At 40.5% G+C, this 18,279-nt stretch overlaps 1 protein-coding gene across 4 annotated transcripts in view; it reads left to right on the top strand.

The window, feature by feature from the left end:
* NRBF2 (nuclear receptor binding factor 2) overlaps positions 1 to 17,766 on the top strand; it is a 33,379-nt gene extending 15,613 nt beyond the window's left edge. The window contains exons 2-5 of one of the 4 annotated variants that reach the window (XM_078077665.1): positions 562 to 646; positions 1,437 to 1,482; positions 4,866 to 4,906; positions 16,267 to 17,766. In XM_078077665.1, coding sequence (XP_077933791.1) covers positions 4,883 to 4,906; positions 16,267 to 16,977 — 735 coding nt within the window. In that variant the 5' untranslated portion in view covers positions 562 to 646; positions 1,437 to 1,482; positions 4,866 to 4,882 and the 3' untranslated portion in view covers positions 16,978 to 17,766. Of the gene's footprint in view, positions 1 to 561; positions 647 to 1,436; positions 1,493 to 4,865; positions 4,907 to 16,266 lie in introns of all 4 variants that reach the window. The other 3 variants (XM_078077666.1, XM_036086490.2, XM_036086492.2) reach the window with 3 other exon arrangements.
* Positions 17,767 to 18,279: the final 513 nt, after the last annotated feature.

The following is an 18,279-nucleotide window of genomic DNA, read 5'->3' as shown; positions in this document are numbered from 1 at the left end:
AACTAGTGAAAGGATCCACAAGATGACTTTTGTTTTGAAAGGTTGTTAAAAATCAAGTAAATACACATTTTAGGTAGCAATCTGTGATTGTAACTCTTGGTTAATCTCTGAAGAGTGGAAGAATGTGAGTCACTGAAGTAGTTAAGTGCCTGGTGTGAAACGTAATGGTTTATTGGTAGAGTTGAGAAAAGTTGCCAATCCTTTCAGATGCTACAGCTCAAGGAGCTATCCATTAGATTTCTTACCGATATAGCTGTAATGGTTTGATGTGTGTCAAAAAAGGGCATCATTTATCTTGTCAAAAAAAAAAAATTTTTTTTTAAAGATTTTATTTGACAGAGAGAGAGAGAGAGAGCACAAGTAGGCAGAGAGGCAGGCAGAGGGAGAGGGAGAAGCAGGCTCTCCACTGAGCAGGGAGCCCGACGTGGGGCTCGATCCCATCATGACCTGAGCCGAAGGCAGACGCTTAACCAACTGAGTCACCCAGGCGCCCCCCAAAAAATTTTTTAAGTCATATCTTTTTATATAATTCAGAGGAATTTGGGAATGTTTGTCTTCTAGGCTCATCAACAGAGCAGACGAGCAGATCGTTTATTAGCTGCAGGGAAATACGAAGAGGCTATTTCTTGTCACACAAAGGCTTCAGGTGAGTATTCTTCTAAAGAAATACTGAGTCTAAAACTGGAGGGCAATTTCTTTTCTCCAGCCATCTCTCAACAAGTTATTCAGAATGAAAGTCCCAGTAGTAATGATAGGGTGTTGCCCTGCATGTACAAAGTTGACACTACTGACCCACCAGGACATCGGTTTGGGTTACTTTTCAAGTGAGTATGTTGGATTTCCTAGTTCCTCCTAACCTAGTCTTCCTAAACCATGAAGGTTGCATATGCCACATTGGTAAATGACTCTGGACACAGCTTTCTGAATCCAAAGATTCCTAAAGGTAGAAGTGATTGCAAGAAGTCTGCCACTTTATCTTAGTTGTTATGGAAAATGAATTTCAAATAGCCCTTTTGGGTTATGAAAGTAATAACTAAATTTTAACCGATTAGTTTTCATTGAATTTGTTTTCTAAGATGCTGGTAATACTCTTTGTTTAGCTTCTTTCTGAATATTTCATCTGTACATTCGTGCCTATGGTATCATGCTGATGATCGCTTTCTTTTAGGTATGAAATTTAGAATTAATGACTTCTTATCAAACAGTTATTTTATCCCAGTCAGTTGCAGTTTAGCATATGTTGAACTCAGAAATAGATCTTTGGGGTCTGTTACGTAAAGACTGGTTTCTGTTGGCTGATTAACAAACCTAAAAACTTCGGGGAGGGAGTGTTTTACTCATGCTGCATTCAAAATAGGCCACCTTTCTTAGAGCGAGGAAGACACTATTTTTTTCTAGGCCACTGTGATGATTAAAACCATGTTGTTTTTTGGCAGAGCGTACCCTCCAGTGTTGCCTTAGTGCTGGACTGCAGACCACACGGTGGATACTGGTTTGACTAAGTTCTTTTATGTCAGTCATTTTTGCCTACATGCCCGTGATTTTCAGAGAAAATTTCAAGTCTTATTTTTAAAAGAATTAGTTTTGCCACTGAAGTGTACCCCTTCAGCAGTAAGGCTGAGGGCCTAATATGTACCCTGTAAGTCTTTGTGAATTTTTATGGTGAGTTTCATGGAGAGCTTTATACAAAATTAAACTTGGCAGCTAGTGCTCTTTAAATCTTTCATAAACCGTATTTTGTTGTGAATCAAACTGTTAAATTTATAGTCACCTTACAGAAAAGACAATGTACTACACTATTAAAAAAAAAAAACAAACAGTATTGTGTAGGGTGACTGGGTGGCTCAGGCGGTTATGGGTCTGCCTTTGGCTCAGGTCATGATCCCAGGGTCCTGGGATCGAACCCCTGCTCAGTGAGGAGCTTGTTTCTCCCTCTACCTGCCACTCCTTCTGCTTGTACTCTCTCTCTCTCTGTCAAATAAAGAAAATATTTTTAAAAAATGTTGTGGATGAATGCCACTGAAATAATACCTTTGATTAGATAACCCGCAGTGGTTGTGGTTACATGTATATAAAATACAATGGAGTGACCAGCATATGTTGTGCATTGAGCAGTAGGAGATTCTGAGTATATAAAAGGGAGAAAGGTCTCCTTCATTCCTAACCTATATCCCTGTCTTTTCTTTTTTTTTAAAGATTTTATTTATTTATTTATTTGAGAGAGAGAGAGAGAGCACAAGAGGGAGGAGGGTCAGAGGGAGAAGCAGACTCCCTGCTGAGCAGGGAGCCCGATGCAGGACTCGATCCAGGGACTCCAGGATCATGACCTGAGCGGAAGGCAGACTCTTAACCGACTGAGCCACCCAGACACCCTCTACATCCCTGTCTTTATTTGAGGAGTTAATATTGATGTTGGGCTTTACACGCCCCTTCCTACTTTCTCAGTATCTGCATTCTGCCACATTCTCAGGAGTAGAAAAGATAAAGGCAGCCTTTTGGATCCCATTAGCTCTAATTAGGGAGACAGATTTTAAGTGTGATTAGTTAATCCCACTGAGCTGATTTGATTTGGAGTTCAGACTTGGTTAAAAATAGCCTTGTGGGGCGCCTGAGTGGCTCAGTCATTAAGCGTCTGCCTTCGGCTCAGGTCATGATTCCTGGGATCGAGCCCTGCATTGGGCTCCGCATCGGGCTCCTTGCTCAGCGGGAAGCCTGCTTCTCCCTCTCCCACTCCCCCTGCTTGTGTTCCCTCTCTCGCTCTGTCAAATACATAAATAAAATCTTAAAAAAAAAATAGCCTTGTGTTTCAGAGTGGAGTTGAAAATTGACGTGGTTAGGGGTGCCTGGGTGGCTCAGTCGTTAGAATTCTTACTTGTAGTCTTACACAGTCCACTTCCCTAAGTGGGTTTCGTTTTTTTCACAAATAGCAAAAAGAGCAAATTTATTTTATTTATAAGTACATATTTTTAAGATTTTGTTTTTAAGTGATCTACACCGAACATGGGGCTGAACTTAAAATCCTGAGATCAAGAGTCACACACTACTGACTAAGCCAGCTAAGTGCCCCTTAAGACCCAAATTTTATTTATTTATTTATTATTTATTTATTTTTATTTTTTAAAGATTTTATTTATTTTTGACAGAGAGAGAGTGTACAAGCAGGAGAAGCAGCAGGCAGAGGGAGAGGGAGAAGCAGACTCCCTGCTGAGCAGGGAGCCCGACGCGGGGCTCGATCCCAGGACCCTGGCATCATGACCCGAGCCGAAGGCAGACGCTTAACCGACTGAGCCACCCAGGCACCCCAAGACCCAAATTTTAAATTGAAGCGTGGGACATGGTTTAAGTTACAGTGTGACTCTTGTTTGATTCTTTTGTACTTGGGGACTCCGTGTCCTTGGGTATCCTCTGCTGTCATGTTAGGATTTCAAGGTTCTACAAGGGCAGTCCAGTTGGTTTAAGCCTGGTTTTATGAAACCGTTCCATTTGTTTATAAAGTGGATTTAAAGCAAACTAGTTCACACAGGGACACAAATGTATGCAGACATAATAGCTAGTTTAGGGTAGTTCATCCACACTGTATCAGAGCAATAGATAGAATGTCTCACCAGCCTTAAACATGAAGAAAAGGAAAAAGAAATAGTCTGTATGCAGCTATTCAGACTTACTATGGGAATAAAGGGCAAAAGTTGAGAAAAAAATATAAGTATGGCTAGAGCAAAGGCTATAGAACCAACTGTTTTCTGTTGGGGAGAGACCATCCAGTTAATCTGTATCTTAAAGACTATGATAGAAACTGGCAGACAACAAAACCATTTAAAATATTTGAATTAAGATGACAGAAACATTGCCTTGTAGTATCTGCAAAAAGGCAAAAAGGAACTTAATGTAGGGATGAGAGACACTGAAAAGTTTATAGTAAGCAAGAAATAAAAAATGGAGACTGTGCGTGATCTATTATTATATTACTTGTCATTTATACCGTTTTGTTCCACAGTATGTAAAAGGCCTTAGAGAGGAATATAGCAAAATATAAAATGTAATTAGAAATAAGCAGATGAGGAAGCCACAGAAAGGTAAAATGAGGAGTGCCTGGAAGCATAGTTCACAAAATGCACCATGAGTTCTTGCTTATTTGATAGAAGGAGAACTTGGCTTTGAGCTTTCTAGAAGGTAGCTCAGAGAGGAAAATTAGGGATTTTTACAGTGACTTTTTAAATCCAAGTAAATTAAGTCACCTAGGAACTGATCCTAAGGTCAGAGAGAAGTTTATTGAATTACCATTAATGGTCTTCATAAAGGACATTATACTATCCTCAGCAACTTGCTTACAATAAATAAGTCAGCAGGTTCTTATGGCTCTTAACTACCTGATTCATGGTAGGTTGATGGGATAGCTCAGAAATAATTCAATAAAAGTAGTTCTATAGGAGGCCAAAATAATATAGTCCAGGTATTCATGTGGGTAAAAAGACACTAATAATCAGTCTCTTGATATTTTTGTGATCAAAATGAGTAGTAGGGTTTTGATAGGTTCCTGTTTAATTTTAATCCTTCCTGATTCTATATTTCTAATTCGGCCATCTTTACTTTCTTAATCATGAAATCTACAAGGATTTTGAAGAAAAACCCCTTCAAAATGGGGTAGAGAATATCTCCAGTTGGTTACCACTGACTTCTTTCTTGGAGAAGTTAAGAATCCTGTCTTAAAATCCCCACCTTGTTTCTGTTCAGGAACAGGATAACTATGTAGCAGAATTGCTTCTAAAACCAGTTCTTTTTGTCCTAGGAGTACTAAAACTCTCCTTTGACCTGTTGATTACAAGATTATGACACTCATATTAATGTGCCTTTTTTTTTTTAACCAGCATATCTTTCTGAAGCCATGAAGCTCACACAGTCTGAGCAGGTGAGACAATTTCTTAGTTATTTGTGATAAGGGTTAGAAGGATTTTCTTATGGAGACTTGAACTGTGTGTAAAATAAAGTATTGCGCCCCTCTCAAAACACTGTAGTCCAAAATACATAAGTTGGACAAGAGAAGAGTACTTCAGAAATTAAAACTCAGTGAACTGCTGCTATCAGTGTCCCAGACATGGCATGCAGAAACTTCTGTTTTTTCTTAGTTACTCCTAGATCTCAGATCACCAGATGTGTTCCTTAGAGACTTCTAGGGCCTCTCCTGAGCATTAGCTCACAGAGAGTAAGCAGGTCTGGCCAAGGGGGAAACCAGTTGGCCTTCCCTTTGCATGCCAAAAATAATTTAAATCTGAATTTGTCTTTTCCTGAATTACTAAGCAGTTCTGGTACCTTTAAATTTTGTTTCACCAACGGTTTTAAATTTCTTCTGTGTTTGGGGAGGGCCTACCTAGGTTTTGAAAATACCTTTATCCAAAGATGATTTTCTGATTATAAAAGTGGCAGGGTACATAGGAGATACTCAGTAGTGTTTGTCTAATTGAATTAAGGAGATCCTTAGGGGATATCATCGGGCAGGGAAGAAATACCACTTCCTCAAACTGAACCAAGAGAACCTGAAAGTTATGTTCTATTCCGTGCTCTTCCCTTGGTATAGAACTGCTCATGTTAGCCATGTAATACAAACATGCACTGAGCCTCCTGAACCCCTGGTAATAAAAAGGGATTTTAGCTGGGGCACCTGGGTGGCTCAGTTGGTTAAGTGTCTGACCCTTTTTTTTTTTAAGATTTTATTTGTCAGAGAGAGCACAAGCAGGGGCAGCGGCAGGCAGAGGGAGAAGCAGGCTCCCCGTTGAGCAAGGAGTCTGACATAGGACGCGATCCCAGGACCCCGGAATCATGACCTGAGCCAAAGGCAGATGCTTAACCGACTGAGCCACCCAGGCATCCCTAAGCGTCTGACTCTTGATTTCAGCTCAGATCATGATCTTAGGGTCCTGGGATCGAGCCCTACCCTGGGCTCTTCAGCCTGGAGTCTGCTTAGAGATTCTCTCTCTCCTTCTCCCCCTTCCCCCCCATCTCTCTCTCTAATAAATCTTTAAAAAAAGATCTTAACTAGTTGTAGAATGAATATCTAAAGAAGAAAGTTTTCTAATTTTAAGCTTAGTACAAATGGCATTTCACAGGGGTAGGGTTGTTCAAAAAAGTTCTTATTCAATATGTTGATTTGGAAAGGACTTCTGACTTTCTGAATGAATGGGGTTTTGTTTATGAATAAAAAAGTTAGCTTATCTAAGATAGAAAGGCCCAGTTATTTTGTTTTTGCTTTTTTGTTTAAAAAATTTTAAAACATCATATCAGAATAGAATTCTGATTGAATCACATTGTCATTATTATTATTTTTTAGACCACTGTTTTTCTCACTTAGAATTTTTTTTAAAGCACCCAGTATGGTTAACAGAAGGCCATAGCATTTTAAACAAAATATTAAAGCTTTTTTCCCCCCACACACTTTACTGTGGATATGTTACTTTTACAAGTAGAAAATTGTTAACAGAAAGTTTCCACAAATACTCATTGACAACACGTTCAGCATAGAAAATGTGGAAAATACAGTTGAGTCTTGAACAACTTGAGGCTTACAAGTGCCAGCCTCTTAAATAGTCGAAAGTCTGCCTAAACTTTCCCCCCATCCAAAACTTAATTACTGATATTCTGTTGACCAGAAGCCTTAACAATAACATTAACAGTTGATTACACATACTGTGTATGTTGCATGATTATATACTGTATTCTTATACAGCCATAAGCTAGAAAAAAGAAAATAATAAAATCACAAGAAAGAGAAAATATGTTTAGCGTACAGTCCTGTATTTGTCGACTCTATATAGGTTAAAGTTTCTGTTGTCTGTTTACGGGATGAATTGTCTGTTACTACCGACATCAGTACTGTAGATGTTACATGTGTTACTGACATGAGACATCAGAAATGAAAATGTGAAAAGAACTCATTTATTTGCAGGTATAACAAACAATGCATGCACTGATAACGAAGAAGCAGCAATATGGTTGCTTTATGGTAGACTAGCCTAAACACTAATGTATGACTCACTCATTATAGAATGTTTATGGTATTGTATGTATAGTATGTATAGTATTACAGTCATATTCATAATACAGTGTTGGAAATATGGTTACATCTTTAAAAACCCACTTACCTGTGATGATAGGCTAATATGTGGTTTCTCCTGTTTACGGGAGAGGCGTACCAAATGGTAATGTAATTCTTTGAAAGCAAGGTCATAAAACAGTAAGAAAACTTCATCATGATGCCCATGTAAAGGTAGACTGCTTCCACACAAGCCTTGCACATGGTGTCAGACACAGTAAATGAATACTTCAGCGATGTTGAGGACACACAAACATTTCATACGGTTCTTGCAGCATAGTTATTAGATTTTCACATGAAGCTGCTCACACACAGGTAAGTTCATTAACTATATGGCATGATGATGATTTACTCTTCATTAAGTGGAAGGAGATCATAAGGTTTTTGTGTTATCATAAAGGTTTTTGGTTTTTTTTTCTTTTTAAATAGGCATTTGTTCACAAATCAGGTTGACTGGGCTCAGCTGGGCAGTTGTCAGTTGAGGGGATGGGGAGCTCTCATGCAGTCAGATGGTGGCAGCTGATGATGTCATCTCCAAGGTGGCTTCTCCCGTCCGGTGCTGGGCTGGGGAGACTTAGCATGGCCTGAGACAGCTAGGGCTCCTCAGCACAGCATCGTTCTCCTCCTCCTCTTTCTGGTCTCTGTAACCTGGCCACATGGCAGTTAAAGTTTCCCAGCACCATCCCTTCTTCTGCATTGTTCCTTGAATTGACCACAAAGGCCCACCCAGGTTTGAGGGGAGGGTATTAGACTCCGTCTCTTGATAGGACTGTTCAAAAGTTTATAGACATGTGTTAAAACTACCACAGTGGGGCTCTCCTGCCCTGGTTGGTCCACACCTCAGCTTTGCCTTTTGGCTCTGTGACCTTGGGCATGTTCCTGAGTCTCTCTCTTCCTCAACTGCCATTCATTTATTCGTTTGTTTATTTTTAAGTTTGGTTGATAATTCAGTGTTCCATGAGTTTCAGGTGCACAGCATAGTGATTTGACAGTTCTGTGTATTAGGCAGTGGTGACCATAAGTATAGTTCCAATCTCTCACCATACAATGTTACTCCAGTATTAATGACTGGATTCCCTGTGGTGTACTTCTCATCTTCATGACTTACTTATTTTATAATGGAAGTTTGTACCTCTTAATCCCCTTCACCTATTTCGTCCATCAACCCATCCCCCTCCCCTGTGGCCACCACCAGTTCTCTGTATTTGAGTCGGTTTCTGTTTGTTCAGTTGCTTTTTAGATTCCGCATACAAGTAAAATCATATGGTATTTATCTTATCCCTGTTTTATTTGCTTAGTGTGAGACCCTCTAGGTCCATCCATGCTGTCACAGGTGGTAAGATCGCATTCTTTTTAATGGCTGGATAATATTCTGTTTATATACACCACATCTTTTTTTATCCATTCATCTATCCATAGAAACAGCTTAGGTTGTTTCCATATCTGGGCTATTGTAAATAATGCTTCAGTGAACGTAGGGTGTGCGGAGATCTTTTCGAATTAGTGTTTTTGTTTTCTTTGGGTTAATACCTAGTAGTGGAATTACTGGGTTCTATGGTGGTTCTATTTTTAAATTTTTAAGGAACCACCATAGTGGCTGCACCAGTTTGCATTCCCGCCAGCTGTGGGTTCTTTTTTCTCCACATCCTCACCAACACCTGCTGTGTCTTGTGTTGTTGATTTTAGCCATTTTGACAGGTGTGAGGTGATACTTTATTGTGGTTTTCATTTGCATTTCCCTGATGGGTAGTGATGTTGAGCATCTTTTCATGGGTCTGTTGGCCATGTGGATGTCTTTTTTGGAGAAATGTCCATTCGTGTCTTCTGCCCATTTTTTAGTTGGATTTTTTTTTCATAAAGTTTTATGAATGCTTTATATATTTGGATATTAACCCCTTATTGGATTCATCATTTGTGAATACCTTCTCCCATATTGTAGGTTGTTGCCTCTTCATTTTGTTGATGGTTTCCTTCTTATGCAAAAGCTTTATATTTTGATGTAGTCCCATTTATTTTTGCTTTTGTTGTCCTTGCTTGAAGAGGCAGATCCAAAAAATAATCACTGAGACCAGTGTTAAAGAACTTACTGCTTATGTTTTTTCCCAGGAATTTTAGGTTTCAGGTCTCACATTTAGGTCTTTAATTCATGTTGAGTTTATTTTTGTGGGTGGTGTAAGAAAGTGGTCCAATTTCATTCTTTAGCATATAGTGGGCCAGTTTTATTAAAGAGACTATCTTTTCCCCATTGTATATTCCTGCCTCCTTTGTCATAGATTAGCTATATGTGCATTTATTTTTGTGATCTCTGTTCTGTTCTGTTTGATCTGTGTGTCTGTTTTTGTGCCATACCATACCGTTTTGATTACATAGCTTTGCAGTATAGCTTGAAATCTGGAGTATAGTACCTCCAGCTTTGTTCTTTTTTTTTTTTTTTAAGATTTTATTTTGTGAGAGAGGCAGAGAGGGAGCGAGCATGAGTGGGAGAGGGGCAGAGAGAAAGGGAGAAGCAGACTCCTTGCTGAGCAGGGATGCCCCCCTGCCCCCAACTTGGGGCTTGATCCCAGGACCCTGAGATCCTGACCTGAGCATGACCAGGCAGATGCTCAACCGACTGAGCCACCCAGGCGCCTCCAGCTTTGTTCTTTATCTAGATTGCTTTGGTTATTTGGGGTCTTTTGTGTTTCCATATAAATTTTAGGATTATTCTGGTTCTTTGAAAAATGTCATTGGTATTTTGATAGGGATTGCATTGAATCCGTAGATTGCTTTGGGTAATATGGACATTTTAGTAGTATATCTTTCTATTTATTTGTGTCATCTTTAATTTTTTTTCATCCATGTCTTAGTTTTCAGAGTGTAGGTCATTTTCACCTCTTTGGTTATAAATTTATTTTTAGGTATTCTTTTTGATGTAATTATAGATGTGATTGTTTTCTTAATTTCTGCTACTTTGATACTAGTGTTTAGAAACATGATGGATTACTGTATATTTTGTATCCTGAAACCTTACTGAAATCATTTATTCTCATACTTTCCTGGTGGCTTCTTTTTTTTTTTTAATTTTTTTTTTAGATTTTATTATTTATTTGAGAGAGGGATAGAGCACAAGCAGGGGGAGCAGCAGAGAGAGAGGGAGAAGCAGGCTCCCCGCTGAGCAGGGAGCCCGATGCGGGGCTCGATCCCAGGACCCTGGGATCATGACCTGAGGCGAAGGCAGACGCTTAACCGACTGAGCCACCCAGGCGCCCCTTTCCTGGTGGCTTCTTAGCGGGTTTTCTCTATATAGTATTCTGTCATCTGCAAATAGTGACAATTTTATTTCTTCCTTACCAATTTGGATACCTTTTATTTCTTTTTCTTATTGCTGGGGCTAGGACTTCAGTATTACATTGAATAAGTGGCAAGGGCTGATACCCTTATCTTGTTCCTGATCTAAAGAGGGAAAACTTTCAGCTTCTAACCATTGAGTATGATGTTAGCTGTGGGTTTTTCATATATGGCCTTTATTATAAAAGTTGAGGCATCTTCCCTCTAAACCCATTTTGTTGAGAGCTTCTTTATCAAGAATAGATGTTGAATTTTGTCAAATGCTTTCTCTGCTTCTGTTGAGATGATTGTATGATTTTTATCTTTCATTTTGTTAACCTGGTATTATCTGGTTGATACATTTGCAGATATTGACAGTCCTTGGAGCCCTGAAATAAATCCCACTAGATTGTGGTGTGGTGGATGATCCTTTTAATGTGTTGTTGATTCGGTTTGCTAATACTTTGTTGAGGATTTTTACATCTGTGTTCATCAGGAATATTAGTCTGTAATTTTCTTTTTTGTAGCGTCTTTGTCTGGTTTAGGTATCACGATAATGCTGGCCTCACAGAATTTGGAAGCTTTCCTAGCTCTTCTATTTTTTGTAATAGGTTCAGAAGGATAGGTATTAACTCTTAAAAAAAAAATGTTTGGTAGAATTCATCTGTGAAGTCATCTGGTCCTGGATCTTTGCTTGTTGGGAATTTTTGATTACAGATTCAGTTCAGTTACTAGTAATCAGTCTGTTAAATTTTTCTATTTCTTCCTGATTCAGTTTTGGGAGGTTATATGTTTCTAAGAATTTATCCATTTCTTCTAGGTTGTCCAGTATGTTGACATGTAAGTTTTTGTAGTAGTTTCTCATAATCCTTTGTATTTCTGTGGTATTGGTTGTAACTTCTCTTTTCATTTCTGATTTTATATGTAAGTGTCCTCTTTTTTTGATGAGTGTTGTTGAAGGTTTATCAATTTTGTTGTCTTTTCAGAAAACCAGCTCTTCGTTTCTTTTATCTTTTCTATTTTTTAAAGTCTCCATTTCACTTACTTCCACACTGATCTTTATTATCTCCTTCCTTCTATTTACTTTGGGCTTTCTTCTTCCTTTTCTAGTTCCTTTATCTGAAAGGTTAGATTGAGATTTTTCTTGTTTCTTGAGGTCATCAGTATCACTCTTAACTTCCCTTTTGCTTTTGCTGTGTCCTGTAGTCTTTGAACTGTTGTGTTTTCATTGCTCCATGTCTTTTTTTGGAGTCCTCTTTGATTTTTCTTTTTATTGACCTTGCTTAGTAGCATGTTTTAGCCTCCACGTGTTTGTGTTTTTTCCAGTTTTCTTCTTGTAGTTGATTGCTAGTTACATACTCTGGTGGTTAGAAAAGATGCTTGAAATGATTTCAATCTTAAATTTATTGTGGCCTAATGTGATTTATCCTGGAGACTGTTCCATGTGCATTTGAGAAGAGTGTGTATTCTGTTGTTTTTGGATGGATTTAAGTCCATCTGGTCTAATGTGTCTTTCAAGGCCAATGTTTCCTTACTAATTTTATGTCTGGATCTATCTTTTGGTGTAAGTGGGGTATTAAAGATCCCTGTTACTCTATTACTGTCAGTTTCTCCCTTTGGGTCTGTTAATATTTGCTTTATGTATTTAGGTATTATGTATTTAGGTTTATGTATTTATTTATGCTCCTGTGTTGGCTGCATCAATGTTTCCAGGTGTTTTCTTCTTGTTGGATTGATCCTTTATCATTGTGTAACACCCTCCTTTGTCTCTTATTACTGCTTTTGTTTTACAGTGTATTTCTCCTGATACAAGTATTGCTACCGCAGCTTTTATTCTGTTCTGTTTGCGTGGAATATCTTTTTCCATTCCTCCGCTTTTAGTCCGTGTGTCTTTAGGTTGGGAGTAAGTTTGTCGTAGGGAACATGTATGTAGGTCCTTTTTTTTTTAATCCACTCAACCACCCTACCTGTTTTGATTGGAGCATTTAGTCTGTTTACAGTTAAAGTAATTATCGGTTGGTGTGTATTTATTGCCATTTAAAAAATTGTTTTCTTGTTGTTTTGCAGTTCTTATTCCTTTCTTCTATTGCTCTCTTCCCTTGTGATTTACTTTCTTTAGTGTTATCATTGGATTCCTTTCTGTTTGTGTCTGTTACAGATTTTTGATTTGTGGTTACCATGAGGTTCCTATATGATTGCATGTATATAGCTCTCTGTTTCAGGTTGGTGGTCATTTAAGTTTGAATGCATTCTAAAAGCAAGTGCATTTTTATTCACTTTATCACCCTCACGCACACACGTTTTTATGTTTTTGACATCTGTTTTATACCTTTTTATTTAATGAGTCCCTTAACTAATTATAGTAGATTTTGTCAACTTCGTTCTTTTAACCCTCATACTAGCTTTATCCGTGGTTGGTCCACTTCCTTTTCTATGTTTTCCCTTGCTGGCAAGATTTTTTCTTTCATGTGTTTTCTTACTTCTAGTTTTGGTCTTTTCTTTTCCACTTTAATGCTTCTTGTAACTGGTTTAGTGGTGATGAGCTCCTTTAGCTTTTGTTTTGTCTGGGACACTCTTTTATCTCTCCTTCAATTCAGAATGATAGCCTTGCTGGGTATTTATTGATTCGTTTCAGCACTTTGAATATATTGTGCCACTCCTGGCCTGCAGACCTTTTGCTTAGAATCCACCTGATTCTGGAAATGTGCAAATACTAGAATAAAACAGAACAAGCATCCCATACTGTTCAGTAACTGAACACAGCTACTCTTGTTTGGCAGAGGATTCATTAACTGGATTGGATCATCTTTGTAACAACATCTAATTTTTAGGGTTCAGGATTCAATAACTGAACACATCTCTTTGGCAGAGGATTCACTGTAACATTACCACCAGAGGCCTAGCCTTCCCCCCTTTCGTAACTGGCATCTTGCTGTGATGTGGATGGAAGTGCATTAAACCTGTATAGCGATTTGGGAAGAACTGACACCTTTCGTGTTCCAGGTCTTCGTGCGGCAGGTGACATCTGCCCCGGTTGAGCCTCCTCTGTGGCGGCTCCACAGAGGGCTGGCCTCGGAAGGTCACGGGGCGCCCTGCTGAGGCCCCACGGCCGCTCCCCTTTGGGAGGAATGGGAGAGAGCCAGCCTTCTCCCTCCTCCCCCCCCCCCCCCCCCGCCAGGGGTTTCTGTCCTTGGCATGGGGACCCAGGGACTTGCCGGCATGCTTTGTGCAGACATGAGCACCAGCCAGAGCATTTATCTTAAAAGGCCAGAGCCTTTCCGGCATTTAGGAGAGATCGTGTCAATGACCAGGGCCTTAGTTGGTCCTAAACAGAGTACCAGGCAAATAAAACATGTTCTCCATTTCCTTCCATATACCGTAATTGATGTTATTTGTTAGGACTCTAGTATTGTTAGTGTGAATAGGGTTGTGATGTTAGAAGACCTAACAAGACCTTAGGGGAAAAATAGATGATCACATTTTTGCACTGTCTTCCTCACAGTGGTGGTCAGAAAAACACACTTCCAGGCAGGAGTTTTGCACTTTCCTAAAATTTGTACCACGTGGTCTGTGGTCAACTCTCCTAGGGTGTTTTTGGTCCCCCTCCTCCTTAGTGACACTTCTCCAGTCTGTGTTTCTACTCCAGAAACTGAGAATGAAATGTGCTGAAATTATGAAAACTTGTCCGTGATCACTGTCCTATTGCATCCTGCACTTGGTTCAGTCGCCGAAGAAAGAGTAGCTGTGTTCAGTTATTGAACAGTATGGGATGCTTGTTCTGTTTTATTCTAGTATTTGAATATTTCACATTGGTCTTTCTATGGAACTCATGTACGTTGGAAAAGTGTTCTCATTTCTGAAATTGCCAAACTGTTTCCCATGTTGCTCCTCCCAGTTGCCGCTGCAGTTCGGTGGTGGCGGACTTTACACTGCTGTTGATAGAACATGGTCATTTTGATGGTGAAAATAAAATTGATTTAGGGGCGCCTGGGTGGCTCAGTCGGTTAGGCGTCTACCTTCGGCTCAGGTCATGATCCTGGGGTCCTGCGATCGACCTCATGTCTGACTCTCTGCTCGGCGCGGAGCCTGCTTCTCCCTCTCCCTCTCCCGCTCCCCCTGCTTGTGCACTCTCGCTCTCTGACAAATAAAATCTTAAAATAAAATAAAATTGATTTATATAATTAATAACATCCCAATGTTATTTTATAGTTGAGGTTATATAGTTTTCATCTAAACCAGAGTGCAGAGATCTGTACAGAAATGATATAAAACCACCTTAAAAATTAGATGTTGTTACAAAGGTGAGGAAAGAGATTTACCAAAAAAACCCCCACAAAAACCCAGCTGATAATCCTGTGGGGATTCCCTTATATGTAACTAGTTGTTTTTCTCTTGCTGCTTTTAAGATTCACTTTATCTTTAATTTTTGACAGTTTAATTATAATATGTCTTGGTATGGATCTCTTTGGGTTAAATTTGTTTGGGGCTTTTTTTGATTCCTGGACCTGATGTCTGTTTTCTTCCCCGTGTTAAGGAAGTTTTCAGCTATTTCTTTTTTGTTTTGTTTTAAAATAAAAATTATTTTTAAAAAGCTCTATTCCTTTTTTTTTTTTTTTTTTAATTTCAGGGGTAAAATTTAGTGATTCATCAGGTGCATATAACACCCAGTGCTCATCACAAGTGCCCTCCTTAATGCCCGTCACCCAATTACCCCATCCCCCCACCCACCTCCCCTCCAGCAACCCTGTTTGTTTCCTAGAGTTTGGTGTCTCTTATGGTTTGTCTCCCTGTTCTCGTCGTATTTTATTTTTCCTTTCCCCTATGTTCATCTGTTTTGTTTCTTAAATTCCACATATGAGTGAAATCATATGGTATTTGTCTTTCTCTGACTGACTTCGCTTAGCATAATACCCTCTAGTTCCATCCATACCATTGCAGATGGCAAGATTTAATTCTTTTGATGGCTGAGTAGTATTTCGCTGTATATATATATATATATATATATATATATATATATATATATATACCACATCTTCTTTGTCCATTCATCTGTCAGTGGACATCTGGGCTCTTTACATAGTTTGGCTATTGCAGTCGTCGTAATTATTTCTTCATACAAGTTTTCTTATTATGCTTTGTTGCCCCAGAGGTCTCTTAAATAACTATCCTCATCCAAAAAATTTTTTTCTTTTGATGTTGATTTTGGGTGATTTCTACCCTTTCAGATGGCTGATCTCTTCTTCTGTATCATCTAATCTGTTTATTCCCTATAGTGTATTTTTTGTTTATTGTATTCTTCTGCTCTGCTTGGTACTTTCTTATTGTAGAGAGATTTTCTCTCTCTTTGTTGAAGACTTACGTTCATCCATTCTTCTCCCAAGTTTGGTGAGCATCTTTATGACCATTACTTTGAACTGTTTATGGGGTAGATTGCTCATCTTTGTTTTATTTAATTGTTTTTCTGAGGATCTGTCTTGTTCTTTCATTTAGAATGTGTTCTTCTGTCTCCTTATTTTGACTGTCTTTATTTCTGTTAGGGAGTTCACCTTCGTCTCCTGGTCTTGACGGAGTGGCCTTATGTAGGAGATGTCCTGTGGGGCTCAGAGGTGCAGTCCTCCGTAATCCCCTTTGTGGCCTGCAGGGACCCTCTTTGTGGCGGGGCCGTGACTGCTGTGGGTGGGAGTGGCCTCTGGCCCAGCTGAGACATAATACTTGTTTTGAAAAAATTTGAGGCTCTGTTGAATAGCAAACATGGTATGTAAATTTTAAGTGTTACAAAGTTGTTCAGAAAGGAGGATAGGATCTTGGGATTTATATTCATTGGATATTACTAAAGAGACTTAAATATTAAATGATCCCTTTCCTTCTTGTAATAGGCTCATCTGTCACTGGAATTGCAAAGGGATAGCCACATGAAACAGCTGCTCCTCATCCAGGAGAGGTGGAAAAGGGCCAAGCGGGAGGAGAGACTGAAAGCCCAGCAGAGCACAGACAGGGAGGCGGCCGCCCAGCTGCAGGCATCTCCCAGGCCCTCTTCTGAGGACGCCGAGAGCCAGAGTCCCCTTCTCTCCGAGAAATACGGCCCTTCCGCGGAGAAGCGTCTGCCTGAAATTCAGGGGGTCTTTGACAGGGACCCAGACACACTCCTGTTTTTACTTGAGCAGAAGCGTGAGCCGGCAGAGCCGCGCGTCGGAAGCAGAGCCCCCAAAGATGATAAGACAGTCATAGAGGAGCAGGCGACCAAGATCGCCGATTTGAAGAGGCACGTGGAGTTCCTCGTGGCTGAGAATGAAAGATTAAGGAAGGAAAATAAACAGCTGAAGGCCGAGAAGGCCAGACTTCTAAAGGGCGCAGTAGAGAAGGAGCTGGGTGTGGATGCTGACTTCGTAGAAAAGTCGGAGCTGTGGAGCTTGCCGCCGCCTCCCGAGACCGCCGAGGCCTCGTCCGGCTGGCAGAGCCTGGCCGCGAGCGCGGGGAGAGCCAAGGACATCCCCATACCCAGTCTCCCGCCCCTGGATTTCCCGTCCCCGGAGCTTCCCCTTATGGAGCTCTCGGAGGATCTTCTGAAAGGGTTTATGAATAATTGAAACGGAAGGCCATACAAGAGCTGAGAAGACAAGACAAAATAATAGAGTAATACAGTTCATCCAGAAAAAAAAAAGGGAAAACCACATGGGGGGCGATAGCAGAGACAGGCCGGGGGTGGGGGAGGCCCGCGGGGCCGGGAAACGCTCACTGTGACGCGTCCCGTGTGCGGCGGAGCCCGGGCGCTGAGGACTCCAGGCGGGCCAGACACCAGGCTCCCGGGGGCTCCCTCTCTCCTGATACAAACCAAATGGCTACCTGGAATAACTTTTTCAAGCAACAGTTATTTTTCTTATCTTCAGGGTTAAAATGTATAAAAGTCTGTTATGTATAATTAATCTATAATGCCATAAATGATAATGCAAAACCTAAATAATATGGCGGCCTGAGGGGCCACCTTGTATTTGAAACATGCTTTCTATCATGCATTGACTCTATGCATTTTGTTACGCACATTTCGTTTGTTGAGTAAGGTGTGTAAGACACACCTTTCTAGCTGAAACTCTGTGCGCCACACTTTGCACTACTCATGACATAATGAGAACCTCAAGACTATCAGGAGAAATATTTAAATTTCCATTTTATGAAGAAAGGAACCAAATTGTTATGTTTTTTTTTTTAAATTACCAGTTTACATAATTAATCAGGGTGCATTTTAAGTTCTGTTTTGTTTATTGTTTAAATGTATCATTTGAAAGTACTAAGGAAATATCCTTTACTGATGCATGAGTGGAAGTGATGGTAGTTGGCAGTGTTTGATTGTAAGAAGTCAATAAAGTAATTGTGTTTTATACCTTTGTTGAATGTGGTTGGCAGTTGACAAGCAGGTTTTGGGTGGCTCCTCTGTTGTCAGTCCTGAATATGCCCTTGAAGAGATTCAGCCAGGTGATTCCTTGCGTTTGTTAAAGACCTGTGTCCGTTTCCCCTGCGACGGGGGTTGAAGGACAATGAGGGAGCCCCTGAGGTTTCAGTGTGCCCCCTTTTGCCCAGCCGCACGGACAGTGCGCAGGCAGGGGGCGGCTGTACCCGGGGCCGCACCCCCCGCGCCCCCCGCGCCCCCTGCTCCGCCGAGTCCCGGATGTTCCATCCAGGAGCCGGAAGGGAGGGAGGAAGAGGAGGACAACCTGAGCGCAATGCGTGGCTACAGGCCACTGGGTGTGTTTAAAGCCTAGACTTTGTTCACTATGTGGAACTGTGGGAGGGCCAGACAGACGGACGGACCCCACACTGCCTCCGAGACTGACCTCAGGGACAGTGGGGCCGAGGGGTAGGACTGCGCTCACACGTTTGGCGACGAAACTGGC

This window comes from Halichoerus grypus, chromosome 7 (assembly GCF_964656455.1).
Source record: "Halichoerus grypus chromosome 7, mHalGry1.hap1.1, whole genome shotgun sequence".
Lineage (NCBI taxonomy): Eukaryota > Metazoa > Chordata > Mammalia > Carnivora > Phocidae > Halichoerus > Halichoerus grypus.
This window is presented reverse-complemented; position numbering and strand designations above follow the sequence as displayed.